Source organism: Priapulus caudatus, unplaced genomic scaffold (assembly GCF_000485595.1).
Source record: "Priapulus caudatus unplaced genomic scaffold, Priapulus_caudatus-5.0.1 Scaffold1577, whole genome shotgun sequence".
Lineage (NCBI taxonomy): Eukaryota > Metazoa > Priapulida > Priapulimorpha > Priapulimorphida > Priapulidae > Priapulus > Priapulus caudatus.
Window position 1 is genome coordinate 6,452 of NW_014578638.1, and position 23,694 is coordinate 30,145.

General features: G+C 42.2%; 2 protein-coding genes and 1 non-coding gene across 6 annotated transcripts; 2 read left to right on the plus strand and 1 right to left on the minus strand.

The window, feature by feature from the left end:
- The first annotated feature begins 204 nt into the window (after nt 1-204).
- On the plus strand, nt 205-14,632 carry LOC106817051 (forkhead box protein K2-like). 3 transcript variants are annotated; one of them, XM_014821698.1, is made up of 10 exons: nt 205-602; nt 1,069-1,150; nt 2,007-2,131; nt 2,438-2,753; nt 3,472-3,665; nt 6,104-6,366; nt 6,955-7,109; nt 7,381-7,504; nt 7,697-7,899; nt 10,243-14,632. In XM_014821698.1, exons 1-10 carry the CDS (start codon nt 244-246, stop codon nt 10,474-10,476), a joined length of 2,055 nt encoding a protein of 684 aa, XP_014677184.1. In that variant the 5' UTR covers nt 205-243; the 3' UTR covers nt 10,477-14,632. The 3 variants fall into 3 exon arrangements, with proteins under 3 accessions (XP_014677184.1, XP_014677186.1, XP_014677185.1); XM_014821700.1 differs by having other exon boundaries at nt 6,104-6,333; XM_014821699.1 differs by having other exon boundaries at nt 2,010-2,131.
- A 1,301-nt stretch (nt 14,633-15,933) lies between these two features.
- Trnag-ccc lies at nt 15,934-16,004 on the minus strand. Its single transcript has one exon. It is a non-coding gene; the product is annotated as a tRNA-Gly (tRNA).
- Nucleotides 16,005-16,218: 214 nt separating this feature from the next.
- Nucleotides 16,219-20,003, plus strand: LOC106817050 (protein FAM195A-like). Of its 2 annotated transcripts, none has more exons than XM_014821696.1 (6): nt 16,219-16,327; nt 16,455-16,527; nt 17,568-17,686; nt 18,018-18,062; nt 18,314-18,370; nt 18,656-20,003. In XM_014821696.1, exons 1-6 carry the CDS (start codon nt 16,276-16,278, stop codon nt 18,724-18,726), a joined length of 417 nt encoding a protein of 138 aa, XP_014677182.1. In that variant the 5' UTR covers nt 16,219-16,275; the 3' UTR covers nt 18,727-20,003. The 2 variants fall into 2 exon arrangements, with proteins under 2 accessions (XP_014677182.1, XP_014677183.1); XM_014821697.1 differs by having other exon boundaries at nt 16,231-16,332.
- Nucleotides 20,004-23,694: the final 3,691 nt, after the last annotated feature.

Sequence of the window (23,694 nt, forward strand, 5' to 3'; positions counted from 1 at the left end):
TGCCGCTGCGTGCGGTCTCCGAGACAGGGATGTCATGCTCAGGTCGTCTGTGTTTACAATACGCAAAACACCTAACCCCAATCTCACACGAACGTATACAGTGTAAACGTCTCTGTATGTACGCAACCTGCACCCGCGATGCACGACGGGAACTATTGCCCACATTTTGTGACCCGGGTGAAGGTTGTTTTGCTTCTCGCTCCCGTCAGCCATCTTTGGTCTGTTGTGATTCTGTCGATCCAAATGTCTGGACATCAAAGACCTTCAGATAACGATGCTTGGGCTCTGCTGGCGTTAAAATCAGCACCAGCTAGTCCAGCAAAAGTTCAGTGGTGTCCAGAGGAGACCGGACAGGCGATTGCCCGTCTAGAGGGCAGAGAATTTGAGTATATGGTGAGGCAGAATCGTATCTCGATAGGTCGTAACAGCAGCCAAGGCAAAGTGGATGTAAACATGGGACATTCCAGCTTTATTTCTCGGAAGCACATTGAAGTTTTCTTCGAATCCCCGAACTTCTACATGAAGTGTCTCGGGAAGAATGGAGTTTTCGTGGATGGGGTCTTCCAGAGGAAACATGCACCCCCTATACAGCTGCCGAAAACGTAAGTCGCCATGCGGTGGATGCGCGCTTGTGTTGTCATGCGACTGTCGATAACCGTTACTGCAACTCCGTATTCGTGTCACAGGTAGTTAAAGTACAATAGTCTAATGTTCGGCGATTTTAATATTCATGCTTCAAGACCCTACCCTATTTGATGGGCGGCTGGCGCTTTAAGATCCATTCTGTTGTTGAAAATGTGTAAATGGACTCCTCGTGGTCTGTGGAGGCCATTTTTCTTTGGATTTAAAATTGGATGTTTTGCTGCTACTGTAAACGTTAGTGCATTTTAGTTTTTTACCTATTTGAACTAGGGCACACCATTGAAGCCATTTCATGTTATAACATGATGGCACTTACTCGTGGACGCTATTGTTTGAGTTTACTAGTATTAGTGCGGTGTTGTTATTCACTTGAAGTTGTACTTGTACACCATGTCACATGTGATGTGTTGTGTATCTTGTTTGCAGGTGCATGATACGCTTTCCTAGCACAAACATCAAATTGACGTTCCAGTCACTCATTGATGAAAGCAATCCTCCAGCACAAGAGGTAAGTAAATGTCTGCACACGAACACATGCACCCACCCACGCACAGAGAGGGGAGAGAAAGAGAGAGAGATACTTAGTAATTCGAGTCTATCCCTAATACTGTTTGGCATGTCATGTGGGGATCATGTGATTTCATTATTTGCTTTAGCATAAATTCAAAACTTTGTCAGAATACAACACATAAAGTGTACAGATTTTGTGAACATGTCTCTGAGAAAGGGTGAATCAGGGTCTGCAAGTGTCCATAGTTATGTTAATCCATGGTCTGTGGAAGGGGGGATAGGGGTGGCTTGCAGAGAGTTAAAGACATTCATGCATATATGATTATAACAGGATAAGCTCTGATACTATCAGTCTATCAGATAATGATAATAATCTTCAACAATGTATATCCTCATAGAGTTTTGAGCACCTCCCTGAAAATGAGTACATATTTGAAATGACTGATTTGAGCACAATGGTAAATGAAACTTCCCATAACCCCCTACCACTAAGTACAGATTTGGATACAGACTGTATCCTTGAAAGTGGCCACAATTCATTTATCTTATTAGTAACTTTCTTCTAATTGTTTCAGATATAATTTATAAATGTGTAATTGTCAAAATTATACTGGCATTTATTTAATCATATTTATAAATTAAAATTGGTAATTGTTAATAAATATTGTGAATTGAAAAAATAATCACAACGTAATAAACTTTGTTGTATTTGTAAGATCCCCTAGTTATTGTAATAGTACGCGTAGCTTAATTGGGAGGACAGCCTCATGGGTGAGATGTTGATGGAGCTGGCTCTCATCATGAGGGTTTAATTTTTTAGCTTCCTCATCCATGTTTTCGGTAAATTTTTGCAGCAGATTTCCAAAGTGCTCAGCCTGCCTAAGCGGCCGCCCGTCACTCCGCTGAAGATCAACATACCAGAGCCGGACAACACTGGCAGATTTGCCAGCCCGTTCCCATCTCCCACAGGAACACTGAGGTAAGTGAGCGAGTAATCCCATGCCCAGGGACTAGTATTGTCTACGTTGTTGTACTAATTAATGTCGTGCAGTAATCAACAGTTACCTAGATAGAATATTGTATCCCATCGGCATCCCTGTTGCTCTGATGTTGTGTCTGTCTATAATGCTATAAAGCTGGAGGTAAAGTGTAAGATTGTTTTAGCGATCAGACAAGATGTGTTTCCCCCTCGAATCCTCGATGACAAAGCAACGATTACAGCTATCGCGCTACTGTTGCAATGCACGTAGCGGGCTCGTAGCCTAACGATTGTTTTCGCTCGCAGCGCCGTTAATTCGTGTCCCACGAGTCCACGTGGCGGAATCATAGGCTTGCCGCGACAGCGGAACATCGCCAATGACCTGCAGATGGCAGCAGAGTACATGGGCGCGGCGGTTACTGCGGTGACAACCGACGACAGCAAGGAGAGCCTGGCTTCGACAGAGGCTGCGCGAGAGGAGATGAAGCCTCCGTTCTCATATGCACAGCTGATCGTCCAGGCGATCTCGTCTGCTCATGACAAGCAGCTGACCCTCAGCGGCATCTATGCATACATCACGAAAAATTACCCCTACTACAGGACAGCTGACAAGGGCTGGCAGGTAATTACAATTATTCCTACAAGGTGCAAAATTAACCTTCTTCGTCTGATGGTAATAAGGACTACATGATTTTGCAATCTGGTAGTCCTTGAGCAATTCTGGTTGTTCGGAATTTTGATATTCCGTGGTTTTTTTTTCCAAAACTATTGAAGTTTGTATAAATCATAGCATAAGCAACAAAAAAGAAGTTATAACAACTCACAGAAAAGATAAATAATTGAAGTTAACAGTTTATTCGTGTGTGTTAGTCAAAAACTGGCTGCTCTAAGTTAAGTTGATGCTGACAGTTTAGTAGTCCACCAGACTAGTCGTTATTACAATTTACTCATTCATGGAAAAATCTACTAGTTTCGGACTAACGGACTACCATTAATTTTGAATCTTGCTCCTGCTACAGGATGACTAACGGCAACGTAAAAGGGATAGCATATATAAGGTCTGGCAGATAATGACGATTGCAGTGAAGTGTGAATGAATAACCGGGAGTGGGGCTTGCAGTGATGATGGAGTGGGGCTGTTAGGACAATGGCTAGCAGTGACGACGAGGCCTAGCTACTAACGATGGATGGAAAGGCGTAGGAGTCTAAGGCGTATCCAACAGGATTGTTGGCTCGTGTAAACCATAAAAATACGTGTAAAAAATCATATAAACTACAACACTACTCGCCCGAAAACAACTTGTGTTTTTTTAACTCAAAACTTGTTTTTTTTATGTCAGAACTCGATCAGGCACAACTTGTCGTTGAATCGCTACTTCGTGAAGGTTCCCCGCTCCCAGGAGGAGCCTGGCAAGGGGTCGTTTTGGAGGATCGATCCGTCATCGGAAGCCAAGCTTGTAGAGCAGGCGTTCAGGCGACGACGTCAGCGAGGGGTGCCCTGCTTCCGCGCTCCCTTCGGGGGACTGTCGTCTAGGTAAGTTGTTCTCATCGTTAATGATCTTGCTCGGGTCCCACAGGCAATAACGAGCGTAGTAGACAAAGAAATTGTGTAAAAAGAGGACTCGCAAGCCAATATAATTTGCGGGTGGGGGGGGGGGTCGGGATCAAAAACTGTCGTTTGTGGAACAGTTGATGTATTGTGTTTAAGAAATGTCTCTAAATTACAAGTAGTTTGATGGTCGTACAGGTGTGATATATATGGTTGTACAGGTGTGATGTGGATGATTGCGGCTGTGCGATATACATATATATCAGGAGTGTATCAATAGGAGTGAGACAGACTAAAACCCGGCAAAATTCAACATTTAGTAGCCTTAGTCTACCTATGATTTATTGTGTTTACCTCGATAAACTTGAGCTCAAGTCTTGCCTTAATCATTAAACTTTATCCGTGTCTAATCGTTGGTCTCACAAAAATGACAAATCGGGAGATATCGGTCCAAACGTACAATGTGGTTTTTGAAAGTTATATCCCATTTTCAACAACTGAACCGAAACATAAGGGCAATGCTTTTGAAAGCCCTCTATCGCTTAGCAATGCAAACATAGCAAACAACTAGCGAGGTTTGCTAGGGATTTCGGAAAGTTAAACACGACTTGGTGTTATTGATACTATTTACATTAGAAATAAAAAATTTCATATGTTTAGTATTTTTATCCATTTTATTTTTTCTTAACTATATTAAGAAAAAATAAAATAAAACATAACATAAATAAACATAAATAAAATAAAACATAAAATATAATATTAACATTATTAATGTTCATAACATGTAATTACTGTCATTCGACATGGCCTATAATAACAACATGGCCAAAATTTTTTATTTCTAATGTAAATAGTATCAATAACACCAAGTCGTGTTTAACTTTCTGAAATCCCTAGCAAACCTCGCTAGTTGTTTGCTATGTTTGCATTGCTAAGCGATAGAGGGCTTTCAAAAGCATTGCCCTTATGTTTCGGTTCACAGTTGTTGAAAATGGGATATAACTTTCAAAAACCACATTGTACGTTTGGACCGATATCTCCCGATTTGTCATTTTTGTGAGACCAACGATTAGACACGGATAAAGTTGAATGATTAAGGCAAGACTTGAGCTCAAGTTTATCGAGGTAAACACAATAAATCATAGGTAGACTAAGGCTACTAAATGTTGAATTTTGCCGGTTTTAGTCTGTCTCACTCCTATTGATACACTCCTGATATATATATACATATTATAATATATATGCAGTTGTGATATATATATGGTCATACACGTCTGATATCTATGGTCGTACAGATGTGATATGTATCATGGACATACACGTGTGATATCTATGGTCGTGCAAGTGTAATGAAGGGTCTTGCAGGTGTGATATCTATAGTAGTACAAGTGTGATACATATGGTACTACAGCTGTGATATCTGTGGTAGTATATGTTTGATGTCTATGGTTGTACAGGTGTGATATCTGTGGTTTGTTACTACGTTGATTATATGATGGTCGTGATAGCGTGCTGCATTGTAGGTTCGCCCCAGAGGCATAAGATGTGTGATATCTATGGTCAGTGCACCGTAGTTCGGCATTGTAGGGTCCGCACGAGGTGTGCTGGATATCTCATGGCGTGCACGCTGTGGCATGAGGGCGTCGCAGAGGTGGTGTGATATCCTCATTAAATAGTTGCACGTTGTGGCATGTAGTCTGGTCGCTCCCAGAGGTGTGGTGAGTATCTTCATGGTCGCTGCAGCGTGTGCATGTCAGCCGGTCGCCAGAGGTCGTGTGATTATCTTATGGTCGGTGTCACGTGTCGCATTGTAGCGCGTCGCAGATGTGCTATTAGTGATATCTAATCGGGGTCGTCCCACCGTTGGGCCATTTGTGAGTGGTCGCAGCTGGTGTTGATATTCTCCATGTCGTGCGACGTGTGCATGTCAGGTCGCCAGACGTTGTGCTCGATATCTATGCGTGTCGTGACGGTGTGGCATTACGGTCGCAGAGCGTGATCCGTCTGATTATCTCCATGGTCGTCGCAGTGTCGCATGTAGGCTCGCAGATAAAATATGGTGTGTGATATCTTATAGTTCGTGCCAGCTGTGGCACTATCGTGCACGTAGTGGCATGTGAGGGTCGCAGATGGTGTATGATTATATCTTCAGATGGTCGTTGCCACTGTTTTGTCGCGCCATGTTAGCGTCGCCCCCAGAGGTGTGTGAACGTATAATTATTTATGGTCGCTGACGTTGTGGACAGTGCTAGCGGTTCGCGAGCGCTGGTGTGTGACTATTTATTGGTCTGTGCACGGTGGCATGTTAGTGTCGCCAGAGGCCCATGTGTTTATATCTGATGCCGTTCGCTGTTCACGTTGTGCGCATGTAGGGTCGGTCATACACGTGTGCGTGCGTGTAAGCTGCGTTGTGTACCTGGCAGGTCGGCACCGGCATCGCCAACGCAGAACAGCAACATGAGCGGTACGTTTACGCCGGAGAGTCTGTCGCGTGAGGGCAGCCCGCTGCCGCACGCCGGCGAACAGGTCGTCGAGACGACGACGGAGGTCGCGAGACAACTGTCGAGCCCCGTCGCAGCGGTGAACGCTCCCGTCGCCGCGCTCATACAGAGAGACATCAAAACCAGTCAGTCGGCTCCCGGATCCCCGTCCGGTACGTGGGTATCTGCTGCGAAATCTGCACATGGTAGGGCATACCATCGGCGTCTCTCGCTCTTTCCCCTTGCCTCCATCTCTCTGCCTCAAGTTTTGCTGTCGTTTGTTTGTCTGTCTGTCTGTCTTGGTCTTTCTCCCCAGTTATCTGTCTTTCTTTTTCTGTTTCTCTCTCTGCCTCCTATCTATCTCTCTCTCTCTCTTTCTCTCCGTCTCTTTCTCTCTCTCTCCCTCTCTATCTATCTCTCTCTTCTCTCTCTCTCTCTCCTCTCTCTTCTCTCTCTCTCTATCTGTCTCTTTTCCCTGATTCTCTCATGTTACAATATGTTTCTAGGAGCATATTGATTTTAACCTGGGTACTGTGTACTTGGCATTTGTTTAGCCTAGATTTTATAGGTAATAAAAAAATTAATTGGTAATTAAGCATTCAACATACTTCAGTAAAGTTAGTTTGAGCTGGTTGGTTTGAAGAGCTTTAAGATTGTTTTTGGGTAGTTATGCATTCTTTAATTTAAAAAATTAATTTAATAAAATTATGCATTTTATTAATGCAAGCTTGTCAGATCTCGTGTTGTTGAATTGTACAGCTAGAGAGAGTTGAACTCCGTTCTTGTTGTCATAGCTACACGGGTGACCTCACCTGCTGGCGTGATTACATCGACAGCTGGCGCCCTCTACATCAATAAATCGCATGTACTAGTGGCACCAGGTCAGGGAGCTGTGGGAACGAACGGCTTTCCAATGTCGGTTGTGAGCAACGGTACCATCGGTCCACAGGTTAGATATATCACTCCCTTTCGATGTTCGTAGCTGAGTCTACAGACTGTTTGTTTTACTGTGGTTGGTTGACTTACAATAAAAAATGTCACACATTAGTGTCTGTATCATACCGTAATGCCGTAGCAGCTTAGTTGCTGTTTCGAAAATTGAACTTGTCCCTTATGCAGAAGTATTGACAACAGGTTATATACAGGGGTGCTATTGTCAGTATATAGATTAGTGCTTGTCTGCCTGTTCTTATGTTTCACTTCTACTTTTCTGCTTGCAGCAAGTCAAAATTGCACAGCAGCAGCAACAGCAGATGCAAATGCCACGGTCGCCACAGCAACAACAGCAGTACCATGTGCAACCTACACAGACTGTATTGCACCAGGTGGAGGTGAAAACAGAAGGTGAGAGCTCGTTCCATCTTATGGCAGTTGGCAAGGTGGGAAAACTACATTTGATCCTGTTTTCTTCGTGCAGCGACACATGTATTTGATGCCACATACCCTAACGTTGTATGTCAGCATCACTTTTAGATCGGTCTAACACATTGGTAACCGGGAAAGCAAAATAATTGTTTTCATTCTTGCGTTTTGCAGACTCTGAAGCAATGCCAGTGGCATCTGCTGAGTCGAAAGAGAGGCCGAAGCAGAACTACACGCAGTCTGTGCTGACAACGGTGATGCACGCACCTGTCATGCACGCCACTCCTGCCGCAGCCGTCGCACTCTCACACAGCTTGTTGTTGAACCAGCTTCAGGCTCCACAGCCATCGTCACAGCATTCAGTACCCCAACAGGCGGTATGTCATGTTTGTGCAGCTACTTTGCCACCCCTGCTGGTTATTTATCTGGAAATCTATAGAACTAGTTGATAATGTTTATAACATTCCTATCTTTATACTGTGTAATTTAATGTAATGATCTCTCTTTCTAATATGTGTATGTATATATATATATATATATATTTGTGTGTGTATATATATAATGACGTGTGTACTTGACTTGCATGTCTGTCTGAATCCCTACCTGCCAACCTGCATACCTGTGTGTGCATAATATGCACATATTATCAGGAGCCTATAAATGGATTGATAAATAATTGATTATTGATATAATATAATAATTGATATTATAATGGTTTATAAATCCATTTATAAGCTCCTGATATTATAACCTTGTTTATATAAATATATATATATATTACATATATATATATACAGGTAGGTCCCGTTTTACTATGATCCATTCCATCTAATCGCAACTCAATAACACATCACAGCAATGCCTGTGAGTACAAGTGTTTTTAGCTCATCTGACATAGTCAGATGCAGCTTGTAGAATCGCATGAGCGTGCGTGCGTGCGTGCGTTCGTCCGTCCGTCAACAGTTGGGCACAAATCTTAACCGCTGGACGTACGGTCACGATATTCGGGACGTTGGGGGGATTGTCAAAACGAGTTGGGATGTCGAAGCTTGGGGTCAAAGGTCAAAGGTCAAGAGGTGTAAAAGAAGAGGGAACATTCCCTCCTTAACTTGAGGTATAGGGATGGAAATGCAGAATTGCCAGCACCCAAACTTAAACGCTCACCTAGGGTCGGTGATAGTGTGTATAGATCATGTTAGGAAAAGCCAACACATGCTGCCTCAAATTGAATTCACAGGGTCAAGAGGCGTCAATGGCCGCACAGGCTCAGATGATTAGACATTTTCTGAGACATGTTACGACAGAGCGATTGAAAAACTTTTTGTTTCACGTTGACCTAGCATTTTTATGCTTTATTGAAAGCGACCATGAAATGTATCTTTCGCTCACATGCGAAGAGTAAGTGTCGGATAAAACCTTTGACTATCAAGAGGAGGTGTAAACAGTTGATTTGTTTCTTCAACTGCGTTGGCGAGTACCTGTGGTTTGGAAAGCTTCCATTTACAGTTCTCTGAAATTCCGATCACAAACTCTTACTTGAACATACGCTTACTTACAGCGACGATAATGCATATGACTTATATATGAATTCTGTAAGTGTACATGAGAATAGTTGGAATACATTCACTAGCACTCCAAAAATGCCAGGAATGAGCTGCGATTTCCCAGACTTAATTTCTCTCATCAAATTTTGGCACCATATAGATGCAGAGTGTTGTACGTTACTTGAGCTTATTCAGGTCCATTAATACACTAGCCTACCTTGTACTCGAAATTAGTTTACAGATATTTGCTATCGTATTGCTATAAAATGTAATTTGCCACGAACGTTCTCTGTTGTATTCAACCATTGAGCTATTTCGTAATGAGCCAACCTGCCTCGCAATGGGCGTTTATATGTACACTTATTACCTGACACATAGAAACGCCACAGTAGTATAGTGAAATATCGGTAATTTCATGTCGCTCCTGGCTTTTGCCAAATTCTGTCGCTCACACCTGACACTGCATGATGCAATGCTTGCTGACGATGCAACGATGCCTTGATACGCGGCCCGCCAGTCTTAATCGGGAATTTATTACACTAGTTTTAAGAGTGTTGTTTTTGGGGTTAGAACATGAAACTTATGTATAGGACATCTTGCTATGCCACAAATGAATTTATCAGCAACAACCAGACACCAGATAGCCTTGTCGCCTTCTGTGGCACTCTGTCGGGACATTAGGGGGTGGAATGATTACATTCATCGCATTATAATTGCTCTTTTTACGACTCATTTCGACCTCGTGTTTTACTGGAACTTACTCTTTTCTAAAACGCGGACTGCCTGTATATATATAGTATAAGTAAAGCACACACGAACACCCGCGTTAGATAAAAACATAAGTCAAGGTATAGAATAAGGTGTTTAAAATTGTAATTTGACAACTTAGAAGATTACATCTCTTCATGCAGGGTCAGCAGACGTTGGAATGTCTGCCAATTGATTTGATTCCGATTGATTTGTTTTCCAATTCAAATTTGATCCAATGTCTGCTGACCTGATGAAGAGATGTAATCTCGAAAGCTGTCATTAAATTTTTAATTTTTAACCACTCATTATTCTATACCTTGACTTTATTTATATATATATATATATATATGTATATATATATATATATATAGAGATATATCATATGTATATTATTGATATTCTAATCGCCTTGTTTGTGCTTTAAAGGTGCAACAGGTGGCACCAGCAGCACAGATACATCAGACCCAGCAGGTAGCAACGCCGATATATTATCAGCAACAAGCCACCGTACAGACAGTGCAACCCGCCATGCCGACCAGCTATCTGTTAAAGCGCCCCCTGGCGGAAGAGTCGATGTCAGGAAATGGCGTCGTAGAGGGAGAAGAGAGAGCGAAGCGACAGAAAGTTGAAGAGGATGCAGCGGGCGATAGTTTAGCGTGAGACCCAGCCCTCACGCCAGAGATGCAGCGGGGGATAGCTTAGCGTGAGACCCAGCCCTCACGCCAGGGATGCAGCGGGGGATAGCTTAGCGTGAGACCCAGCCCTCACGCCAGGGATGCAGCGGGTGATAGCTTAGCGTGAGACCCAGCCCTCACGCCAGGGATGCAGCGGGTGATAGCTTAGCGTGAGACCCAGCCCTCACGCCAGGGATGCCGGTCGTTACGGTGCAAGTATTTCGGTACAGTTAATGATTGCGGAGTTTGCTCGTGTTAGGTAGATTGTATGTCATGTTGGTTGGAGGGCGTCTGCTACACGCACACCTGGGGCGGGAATACCTGGGAAGCTCACCCGGCGAGGTGATAATTGTAGGCGTGAGCGCGGGCGTAGCGTTGCCTGTGCGACGAACCGATCAGACTGCAGCGGTAACGCATCCTGTCTCTAACGACAGCGTCGTTCCCGCACCGAGAACACGCTCCAGTAAACTACATACTCGCACTGCGCACTCGATCCCGTAACGAGCAGTAAGCGTGTACGCGAAGATGCAACAAGCATGAGGCACGATGGAAACAAAGCTCTTTCTGTGGAAAGTGACACAGCCAGCAGCCTGCAGGAAACTTGTTAGTAAGTTGCGTGATTGGCAGTGTAGCGCGCCCCCGTAAGCAAGGTGAAATTGTCGTCGTGTGACGATATTAGAAAAATAATGTTGTAAGTGGGGATATGCATTGCTTTTCACACCCTGTGCTGCATCATAATTAATTCTGGGAAACTCTGTTTACCAGTGCGCTGGGTATAGGAATGCTGAAGGATGCTATGAATGCTACAGGTGGGTGATTGGTTGGCTATTATCCCATCTCATTAGTGAGAGGAGATCAACTTTGATGAGACTGTACTTCCCCACCCTTCCCTAAACAGAATATATCGTAGTTGGGAGGTTTGATCGAGTGACTTGCACGTTCTATGCTTTTTATCCACGTGGGTGGCATACAGTGGGTGTCACGTGTTAAGCACAGAGGACCGTTGTTATCTACTGTGCAGTTAGATGTAGGTGGCAGCACAAACGTCTCTATGCTGTCTAGTTCCATCAATTCCTGTGTGCTGAGCATGTATCATTCGCATGTTTGAGCGTTATTCGTGTGTCAACACTGGCTTGGCATGATCACGAATATATTGCGGCTGCCACTCCTTCCCCCCCCTTAATTGCTCCTCGGACACATGTACGAGTTGCTGTAGAATTTTCCGGGTTACCAGCTACCATCGATACTAATCGCTAACTTTGTATATAGGGTCATCAGAGAGTGCGATGATAATTGAGAACTTTTATCCACTGACTATAATAACCACTTGAGGATCTGTGACTGCTGTTTGTTTACTCAAACACATCAACTAGGTGATATCATTACAACCATTATGTCATGATGAGCCGAATATCAAGATATTCTATCTCTCCGTCTGTCTGTACGGTACAGCTCTACTCAGGTTTGCTACTTGGGTCTTTATACTTGTCAAAGCTTGCGTTTCACAAGACAGGGCCAATTGTCTGTTAGAAGGTTGAGATTTTCCATGTAAGTTGCCGTTAGAGGGCACGTGCGTAGCACGGCACGTTCGTTTCAAGTCTGCGTGTACGTGTTTGTAGTGCATCATCGAGTTATTCATTCCCAATGTCGCCACAGATACCGCCGCCATAGCTTTCCGTGTCGTTTTCCGAACCCGGTGATTTTGTTTGCCAACGCAACGACGTTGGCACTTCTGTTGTAAGAATCGATGTTAGTATTCTCGTGCGTGACCTGTGCTCCACTCGCCTCACGGCCTCGCGCTAGGGGTGAGTGTGTGCGTGTGTGTGCGTGCGTGCGTGGTCGCCATGTAAAGATGTAACTACGCGCAAAGTGTGAAATGGGAGAGTTGCACAGTAGGTCAGTGAGATGTTGCACACAGTGTGCTAACTAGATAGGATTATAAGGATAAGAATTATACCGCCAAGTGTCATGTAACTGCCAGGCGTACCATCAAGCACCTGTGTGTGTACTGCTATTGCTATTATTACAACAACAACTACTACTACGTCTACTACTACAACCTACTAGTCTCTTACTACTATGACTACTTACTACTATTACTATTACTACTACTATTGCTACGATTATGTAGATGTTGTGATAGCTATTAACTTGTTCTTATTTCGTAGACATATTGTAGTAGTGTAAATCCCTTGTAAACTTGCACGTCATGCTGTGTGCATCTTATAGCAGGGCCTGGAGGGTGAAACATGAATGCAAGTGATGTAGTAGTGGGTTGCTAAGGTAAAGCATAGACAAACAAGTGGCACTTGCAAAGAGTGATAACATGTGAATTCGATTTCATTGTTGGTGTGAATTCAAATGCGTTCATGCGTATATGATTGGAGGATTGCTCGTGCGGAGGCGACGGCAGCACAGTGTAGTTGGAATTTTCTAATCTGTTGTTGCAAGAGCTTAGAATCTGTAAATTCTAAACAAGGCATACTGTGTATTTACACTGTCGCTGGTGCTGCCATCTCTCCTCGTGTGAGAAGGTTTCTGACAACCCTTTGTTCATGCGGGAGGCAAGCGAGTAGAGGGCATATTCGTGTGCATACCTACTGTGTTGTGCGCTAAGTTAGCTCTACTGGTGGTCTGTTATTGGCGATATAAGCATGCGCATGGAGTGAGGAGTACGCAGTAAGTGTGCCCATGTCAGATTGTGTTCACGCTCTGATATAGTGGGTAGGTGGCTCTCCCTTGTTTTGTTGGGAATGTCAGCAGAGCAGGCAGAGTGAGCGTGCAGATGAGAGAGCCAGATGCGTTGTATTATGTCATTGGCACACACTTGGAGGTTATGTAGAGTAGCAGCTGAACAGAGAGACATCCATCTATTGCTGCTGGTAGGTGGCGCTGCAATGTGGCGACCATCCATCACTGCAGCTTGGTGGCAGTAACATGGTGAATGTTTGTCGCTGCAGCTAGGTGGCGCCACGACGTGATGTGGCGATCCCCTGTCAATGTGGCTAGGTGGCGCTGCGACGTGGCAACACTCTTTGCTGCAGCTAGGTGGCGCCCTCATATTGACGGGATTAGATTTTATTAGAATAACACCTTTTCGGCTGTCGAGGCTTGGGTGCCGTAGAGGTGTCGCGTGTGCGCTTGATCGTTAAATTATGTGTTAATTCAAATACAGTGCCCTCTTTGCAGCGTGTGGGGAACAAAGCAAACCTGACATGCTTGTGAGCAGTATGCTGACTAACAGTGTTGCGTATTTCGCTTGGTACTAGGTGGCAAGTAGTGCAGAAAGAGAGAAACAGGGAAGAATAAGAATGCTATGTACTGAAGCAAGGATGAGATGTTTTCGTGGTAAACGCATGCTCACCTGCTCACGTGTGTCACAGATCACCGGTTGCTGTAGTCGTTGTCGTTGCTGCTGCCACTGCTGCTGCTGCTGTTGTTGTTGTTGTTCTTACTGTTGTGTTCGCAGAGCTCCTTTAAAGGTAGTCTTAGAGCATCACAGGTCGTAGGCTTCTACAGTGAGAGAGCTGGAAAGAGAGAGACGTAGCTAGCTATCTATGTGTAGGGTAATGTTGGCAGGCTTGTTGCTTCCGCGCTGCAGGTCGCTTGGCCTTTCCTGACATCTGTCTGTCGAACTTTTGTGACCTGTGTCGACCTTATGCCCGTGATTTTCTGTTTGTGGCGTTTGTTGCTTAGAGAGAGAGAGGGTGCCACAGCCTTGTGGCTGCCTGCGGTGTGTGCGAGTAACGAAGTTTGCTGTGTAATCTTATGTTAGGGTAATAATAATGACTTTAGCTCACACATGTAGAAAGCCGTCGATGTAGAGGTCTCTCTCATTTCTCTAAAACAACTTCAAGATCATTGACAGCGATAGCTGCTCACAGTGGCCTCTCGCATACATTCATGTGACGAGCATGTTGAATGCCTGCTGGTATACAGTAGAAAGTTTATGTGACGGATCGAAAATTTGTTGTCTCGTCTTGTAATTGCGTAAGATGTATATGTAGCAGCAGCCGTCACGTGTCAGATGTTAATGAATGTACAGTACAGTACTATATCCCTGGCTGTTTTGATTTTTTGTAATGCAAGCGTTTATCTATGTAGTAAATAAAAACGGCCGCAAGCATTGTTGGTTTACTCAGCTTCCATGTTTTTGCTACTATTTCTGCCAATTCATGCATAGTATTGATATATTTATTGATTATTCATCGGCGGTGGTGGATGTTCGAACGGGGCGGGTTAGGGTATAACACTGTCAACACTGTAAATAATTACTGTCAACATGATATGCCTCGCGTTGGATTAACCAGACGAAGTAGTGAGGATAGGGTAGTAATTTACTATGAAAAAAAAGGTTTACGTGTAAACGATACGGAACGATTTTTTATTATGACGCGTGTGTGCGTACACGACTGATCTCTATACTAAGTTAAGTTAGTATAGAGATCAGTATACGTGGTATACACTTACAGGCTGGGTATGAAGAAAACATGGAGTTAGTAAACTGGAAGTCAATGTCTCCTGAGACCAGAGTTCGAGGGTAACATTGAATTTCAAGGTTCACAAAATTCCATGCTGCCCGAACAACCATGTAATTTATTCTAACATCAGAACCAAGTATTTATAATTATACACTTGAACTGGCTCAGCGACTGTCAAGCAACGCCAAGACAAAGATATATATATATATATATATATATATATATATATGACATATATCGTCCTACAATGGAAGGAAGCAATAAAGATTCATCCGAAGATAGGGGGAAGGAATATAGAATTTCCCTGCGATGGGAGAGAGAGGTAGAGTTGTGCTGCGGCGGAAGGGAAAGATGAAAGATTGAGTGTCAGGAACATGATATAGAAATGCGTTATTCTCCTACTTCAACGGAAGAACGAGACTTGAAAGAACAGACGGATATTGTCTGCTGAGTACAAAGTGTACACTGATTGACGAGGCGGAGGGAGGATGACCTGTGGCCTCATGACCTGTGGCAGCGTGACTGAGAGAGAGCTGGCACAGACTAAAGGATACAGTCATATAACCATAACGCATAAACGTAGAAAATGATGCATCTTGTTACGTGTACATTAGTGACAAGCTAGTTGTAGAAATGCGATATAGCTACGATATAGAAATGCGTTATTCTCCTACTTCAACGGAAGAACGAGACTTGAAAGAACAGACGGATATTGTCTGCTGAGTACAAAGTGTACACTGATTGACGAGGCGGAGGGAGGATGACCTGTGGCCTCATGACCTGTGGCAGCGTGACTGAGAGAGAGCTGGCACAGACTAAAGGATACAGTCATATAACCATAACGCATAAACGTAGAAAATGATGCATCTTGTTACGTGTACATTAGTGACAAGCTAGAATATAGCATGCAAATCTTATCCTATCGGGTATGTGAAATAAAAGCTTAGAAAGCAAAATAGTACTGCACCGCCCGGGAATCGAACCCGGGTCGAAAGAATGGGAATCTTCCATGATACCATTACACCAGCGGTGCTTTCGCGCAAGTAAGGTCAAGTAAAGCTTCTATATCATATACATGAAATATGTCACAATTGTTAATGTGTAGTTATAATTATCTTTTGTGAATTTACTATTGATGATTGGAAGTTGTAGAATCGCCGTTGTAAGTTGTCTGAATGTTTACTTTGAAAAATTATCGTAACATAATTGTGACGTAGATACGAGCCTGCGCCATTCCTGTTGGTGATTGGTCATTCGGGTTGCGACAATAGTTGGTTAGCTGCGAGAGAATCATTGAGCGAGTGATGTACACTCTAAGCGGAGGACCGAGCAAAATAGCATCGAAAACGCGTCGAGGTAAGGTAGATCGCATCGTTTTCTATCATATTTCGCGAAAAATCTTGGTTTTAAAGCCAAATCTTCGATATATATGAGTCTATTCGTGTTCAAGGTCATGGAAAGGATGCAAATTTTTCGTTTGCAGCTCCGACGTCGCCAGCTCAGACGAATTTTGACCAGTTATCCAGGAAAGGAAAGGAGGAGATTATCAATATGACGTGCGTAGGCCTAGTCCATTTTTATTCATTGTTCGTCGCAATTTTGCGGCGTTTCACTCGCTTTGCCTTTCGTGTCATTTTATGATTCGTGTCTATCAGCGTACGTAACATAGCGCACCACGTGCGTTGCGGGCACATATCTCTCGCCAGCTTACGCGCGAACTAGTAATGTTATTTATAGAAATTAAACACGATAGACGTCTTAGCTACCGCTAAAAGCAGGGGTACATAAACACTGACACACCGTGGTTATATAAAACATTACGGAGTTATTTGCAAGTTTCTATGTGATGTTTTTCTTCCTAGGGCCCTATAGGCTATTGTTTTAGTGCTTGTTCAGTTGCGTTGACATCGTTGTTGTTATTTAATTTCGTCAGACGCATATTTTTTCATTCTACATTGGACCACGCATCTGTGAGTGAATTGAGTGTTTTATTTCACTCTCAATGTATGAGGTATTACAACTCTTTACCTCATTACCTCAGACAACACCCATGCCTCGCTATATCACTATCATTTGCAGGTTGTATAGTTTGACAGACAGCTTTGGCACTCAACTTAGCCACATGTAGGCCTATATGGCAGTGCGAAGAGTAATGTTGGTGGAGGTATTTGGCAGCTTGCACTCTTTCCTACATAAAGATTGAATAATCAGGGCTCAAGCCCAGTTATCCCCATACATATATCGTCATCAAGCATACATCATCACTGCAACTCTAATCGTAAAACCTAACCCTTACTCCACCATGTGTGTACCGAGGCGGGCCGCCTCACTCAAATTCTCAGCTTCCACACAGAAATTTGTCCAAAACATCGCCTCGCTGACGAAAATCTCATACAATGTATTCAGAATAGCTTAGAGCTAGAATGCACCAAATTGCACAATTCAACTCCCCCTTGCTTTGCTAGGACCTCGAAACGTGCAAACGCACCAAAAAAATTACCAACTCGCAGATCTATTTGGCCAGGGGAAACGCTGCAATATGAGCATACACTGGTGATGAGAGCAACAATAATAATAACAACATTCTTTATCCCAGGTCTCCGAAGCCGGTGTTTAACGGCAAGCCTCGATATAACAACAGAAATCACCAGGTGTCACGACATCATGAGCTGGTAGCAGCTCCTCATGAGGAGATGGTGCGATACATATCCGACGGTAGGTATAATAGCTCTTTCTGCTGTAGCTGGTTGAATTTACGTTAATTAAAGTTATGTGACATTCCATATGGGATTGGTTAATCAAGATATTGTTCTGCCTATATATATATACAAGCAGTCAGCCCATGTAAGTCTTTATTGCAATATGTTAATAACTAGTGACATATAGCACTTGACTGTATTTGAGGGGGATTGTACTTGATTAAATTATATACATGTAGGAGTCCTGTGCAACATACCTTTGTATAAAACAGCAGGGTCATTGTTTATACAATATTGTATTCCTTCCTGGCTTCCAAATACACAAATGTAAAAACTACCATTTTCAGCTTGGAATAAAGTATCAAAAGAATACGAAGCTCACAGAAAAGCAGGTAGTGTCTCCTTAAAAATTCAGTTTTATAAAAATTTCTGTGTGTATGCTTAGGTCAAATTTGTATGTATTCAGCAAATATCAGATGTAGTACATTCTCCGTGAAGCAGCCGGGAAAAGAGATAGTTTTAGCTTAATTATAACACTAAACCATTAATGTATTGTAGTGTGTAATACTGTAGAAGGCCATGTGCATAAATTCCTAATATGATCAGCTCATATTTTAATTGCCTTACAATTACTGGTTAACAGGACGTGATCTAACTATTGTATACTACCAAGAAAAAGTGCCAAACCCACAGTTAAATGGTGAGTGATGTTTAAAGTTGCACTACTAGCCCATATAGTTGTATCATACTCATTTTTATGTGCGTCATTTAACGATTTTACTAAAATAATTTTTCTACTCAGAGTTGTTATGTTATCAATGTTTATGGGTTGGGTTTAATTGATCGTCTGGGTGTGTTTGTTCATGTCGCACTCTCCCACAACAAACTGTTTGTTCGTCCACCGATCAGGTTTCTTGTGTCCCACAGAGACGATATATGTTCTCAGTGCTCTTTCTCATTGTCCTGCTTTGGTTTTTCTTCTCAGGTTTCGAGCCTTTCGATCTGGAGTCGTGGTGGGGAAATCGCATACTCAAGGATATCACGCAGTCGTCATGAGACCGTGAGATACAGGTGGAAGGCTACAGCGATTGTGTAGGCAGGTTGTAGGAAGGGTCGAGCCGGGGGGGGGTCTCATTGTTGAATTTAAAGTCATGGCGGCTGCATTGTTAATGCTGATGCCACATTGTGACACAATTGTGATGTTGTAAAGAAGGCGACGATCAAATTGCCGGATATCACTGTGAGTCCTCGTCACGAAACCGGACTCTTCGGAGGAAGCTATAGAGTTTAGTTTCTTATCCGCTTCAGTTGTGATGTTCTGACATTGCTCGGTGGTAGGGCAGGGATGATGTCGACTGGTGCTGTTGCATCAGTACTCATCTCTCCCTGCAACAAGTTCCGGCCTATATAACGTGGCCCTGTAGTTTCACACACACAAATGCGTGATTAGTAGTATTCGCAGTTGAATGACTGACCATTCCAGGAACGGTGGAACGCAGTGGCAACATAGGATTTACTAGGTTCTGCCTTGATGTGTGGCGACCCTAAAGAAAGCCGGATGATAGTCAGCGTTGATGTCTGAATGCGGTCTTAGGTGATGACATTAGTTTTTCCTCCCACGGCATTGCTGCTTCGTCACCCTACTAAACGGCCTGCCTTGTAGTTTTATAATTTGTGATCGTTATTTTCATCTTTTAGAGTCCGTCTGTCGAACGTCAAATAAAATACGCAAAAATGAAATCTATCTTTCCCATGTAAGTAGCTTGCTAGAAATTGCCATTCAATGTACTAGATTGGTTTAAGTCGTTGATTTGCACGAACATATGGAATGCTGATGAGTTGCTCTGGCACTAAAAATCGGTGTGATAACGATACGTAATGAAATTTGAAAAATTCCAGAGACGCATTTTGTGACAGCATGGATTTATTTACTTGCATTTTATTGTTTGATTTAATTTTCATGGGATCTAACATCAAATATTGCAACCCGTTTGATGCGGTGATTGCATGCAGCTTCAAGTAATGGATATTGAAATATTTTGGACTAACAACCATTTCGAAATCAGCTGAGGAATACACAGTGAGCTTCTACGTATTTGTTTATGAAAGACATTCCTTTTTTTGCGTAGTATTACATTGGAACGGCATGTATTTAACCCGTTTTTAGCAGTGGCAATAATGGCGTTTCCCCCACCAGAAAAGTTGGTGATTGCCTCACTAGGTGGCAGCAGTAGGTGACAGCAAAACAGTCGGCTGCAACCAAAGATCGTATAGTGCCAGAGGCACAAGATAAACCACTCTCCAATAATAGCGTAGTAGGTCATGGGTCGCCACAACCGCCATTTTAGGAAGCAAGTTCACACGAAGTTCCCGGATGCTGCTGTATCTGCGACTGTGCAACTGTCTGCTGTGTGCTGTCAGCTCAGCTTACCGTTCTGCTGTAAATTGCTCGAATCATCAGTGTAAGCCCGACCTGTCTTTCTTCAGGTTCCCCAAGAATACGGAAAGGTGAGAAAACATTATTTTTTGTCGAAATCCATCGTGAAAGAGTTGTGCAATCTTCGTTGAAACATGTAGTACCAGTGGCAGTGCAGTGGCTCTCTTATTCTTGTTGTTTGTGCACAGGGCGTACGTGCGGTGTACTTCACTACTTGTGTGTTGCAGATGAGCATTTAAACGGCATTTACAGCAAGTTATCGACAATAATAGGCGAAATAGAGTAGAGAAACATTAATACTTTGATAGTAGATACATTTAGTGTTTATTTACCATTATTTGTTTGAGACGGTCCAATGAAGTGCCTGTGCACTGTACCATTGTCGGACACTACACCACTGCACTGTGTAGGGGCCTACATACTAACATAGTAACATCCGATTATGAATTATTGTTAGATTTTTGTACACTTGAATGAGAGATTTGATACAGCTATTGGCGTAAAAATATGATCTATTACATTATATTATAATATATATATATATATTAACCATGGTTATCCACATTATTTCTATGTATCAAACAGACGCGGAGCGGGTTTTGCTTCCTAAAATGGCGGACGTGGCGCTCCATTGCGTACTACACGTCATTGCACGTGATTTCGCATGAGTGGTTTATCTTGTGCCTCCGGCACTATACGATCTTTGGCTGCAACTATGTAAATTGTAATTGCGGTTAGGGCTGTTTATCCGATTTTCGTAGATGTGGTGATCCATCTTTCCTTGTTCCTTGGGCAGTGTGCATTATCTCCCACTGTTCACCAGGTTAACCCTAACACAGTGCATTTGCCTGTGTTTCTTCTATTCTGACTGCTGCGGAAACAAGTACGCACTTGTTGTGGACAGCAGCATGACAGTAATTTGTAAATGCCAAGAAGTTGTTAGCAGTATTATATTATCAGGAGCAAATAATGACAAATTTGTCATTATTAGCTCCTGATATTATCTATGTGCGAGTGTGAGCAACGGAACAAATGTGTATACTATTGGTGTCATTCTAACTTCAAATAATGCACATAGGTCGACTTGTGTGTGTGAATAACTATTTTAATCTATTTATTCACAATGTGGATTTTTGTCACTAATTGTGTCAATATACATGTGTGCCCAAATTTTAGTGGTATATTTGTTGCGATTTTGAGCACACGTAGAGATTTGTACTGATATTTACAGATGTATTTTGACAAAGATTTGACAAAGTTGTACATGTTTTAGAGAAATGATATTGAAAATAAATTTGACCAAAACAATGGCTAGTATATAGTTTATTTGTACTGGTTATGAGATAGTGTGTCCACATTACATTGACACCTATGTAGCTTATCATTTTTAATATCTCACATCTTCATCCTAATGTTCACAGGCTAAAAACATATAACACGAATGTCATATTACGCATGTATAACGTGTGTATGATTCCACATCATGCTATGCATATATAGCAAAGATTCATTCGTGAATCATTCATTATAGCAGCAGTTAGTCCAGTTGTGTTTTAACGTGCGTGTTGCTAGATGACTGACGCGTTATGTCGCTGACATTGTGCGGCTCACTAATTTATATTATTATGTATCTATTCTGTCTATCTATTATTTATCTATTAATGTATCTATATAGCAGGGCGTCAAGTTCCTATTTTTTCCTATTTATTCCTATTTTCTGGGCAATTCCTATTTTCTCCTATTTTTTCCTATTTTTGAGGGCTTTTCATTTTTCTGAATCCAGAATTGTATGTATCCTTCTCAGAATGCAGGAATTTACATTTCAGGTGACCCAATTTTCAAAAATTTCCTGGGGGAGGACCCCCAGACCCCCCACCCCTTACTTTAAATTAACGTAATATACTCTTTATTATCACAGATTTTATTTAAGTAAAGTTGTTTCTCAGTTGGATGTGGTATGTGTATCCAGAGGGGGTCCAGGGGGTCCAGACCCTCTCTTTTCTACCCCAAAAAAGGGAAAACACATAAAAGATAATTTTCTGCTTAAAAATTTGGAATTCCATCTTGCATTCTAGACATCAAAATTACTGCTCAGATGCTCTCAGAATGCACCAATTTTCGTGGGGGAGGTTCCCCCCCCCCCCACTAAGTGGCAACGTGCCTTAGACACGGCGCTTAAGCTGCCTTCGGTACCTTTTTGTAAAAGTGCCTTTTATTTCTTACTGGACCCCCCCTTTTTCAAAAAGCCGGATCTGCCCATTTATACAAGTGCGTCATACTATTTTGGAGTAGTCTACATGTATGGGTGCTTATGCATGTATAAACTGCTTATCAATTTTAACATGCATTTCTCATTAAAACCTCAAAATTATGTTCGCATGTGATGTAACTCCAACTATGTATATTAATAAAACCATTTGTGGTGGATCGGGATGGCTGTAGGGGTATTGGGAGGCCATCTAACGCAACAAATATTACTATTTAACATATATTTTATCACCAAAATCCCTATTTTCCTCCTATTTTTTCACACCTGAAATTCCTATTTTCTTATTTTTTGAGCGTCACTTGTCACTTGACGCCCTGATATAGTTATAGCGAGCGAATGTAAATGGGTAATTTGCGTAGATCTGTTAGCGATAGGTCATCACAACACATGCATCTCCTTCGTTGCTTCCACGCCCATCTGAGCGCAAGAACAACATTTATTTTAGATACGATCTTCCTGGTTGTACAGAGCAGACAAACGACGAAGAAATGCGTGCATTTTTCACGCCAGAAATATTTTCATCGTATCAAATTTGTCATCAAACACGCGTTAGAACGAATTTTCTACAGCGAGGTGTCTTATCCATTAAAATAATACAGATGGAATTTCTGTCTGCTAATTCGGTGGCTATAACAGTGTTACGCACAGAATTTAACTGATGGTCTCACAATGTTTTCGCAGTTGGACGAGGAACGTTCGATGGACTTTTAGAACGCGAGTCCTTTTCGTTTTTTCTGAATTACGTGATATAATATTAGTAAGACTTACTTCAGCTGGCAATCAGAAAATATATTCTAAGCGTAAGCTAATGTACGTGACCTGCCATACACCTTGATTACTTACGGTTCGAGAAATAACGTTGCAGAGGGTTTACACATATTCCCTGTAATAAATACAAAATGTCAAAGGCTGCTGACTCACGATGTTTAGGCACAATTCCGATGTCATGTCGCATATTAAAATTGTACATATTTAGTGTAATAATAGTAATAATACTAAGAAGAAGAAGAAATATGTAATATATAACAAAGTACGAACCCTATAAAATATCAAGTGAAGGAACATTCGGCGGAAATCTGCCATCTCGACACGACACTAGGAAACTTGGTAGAAAAATCAGCGGTAGAAATAAATAAACAAACATGTATATATATATATTTATATCAAGAGTGGATAATAGGAGATAATATATCTCCTATTATGTACTCTTGATATATATATATATATATATATATATATATATATATATTATTTATTTATTATTGACTGGTTATATAAATAGGTAATTCTTCATGGTCCAGGAAGGTTACGTACGTAA

Excerpts from the sequence above, each read along its gene's own strand:
- LOC106817051 (XM_014821698.1), top strand. The coding sequence starts at position 244 with ATGTCTGGACATCAAAGACCTTCAGATAACGATGCTTGGGCTCTGCTG. Across the intron at positions 3,666-6,103 it reads TTCGGGGGACTGTCGTCTAG|GTCGGCACCGGCATCGCCAA; the intron begins GTAAGTTGTTCT and ends TGTACCTGGCAG. Across the intron at positions 7,110-7,380 it reads ACGGTACCATCGGTCCACAG|CAAGTCAAAATTGCACAGCA; the intron begins GTTAGATATATC and ends TTCTGCTTGCAG.
- LOC106817050 (XM_014821696.1), top strand. The coding sequence starts at position 16,276 with ATGTACACTCTAAGCGGAGGACCGAGCAAAATAGCATCGAAAACGCGT. Across the intron at positions 17,687-18,017 it reads GGTGCGATACATATCCGACG|CTTGGAATAAAGTATCAAAA; the intron begins GTAGGTATAATA and ends TACCATTTTCAG. Across the intron at positions 18,063-18,313 it reads CGAAGCTCACAGAAAAGCAG|GACGTGATCTAACTATTGTA; the intron begins GTAGTGTCTCCT and ends ACTGGTTAACAG.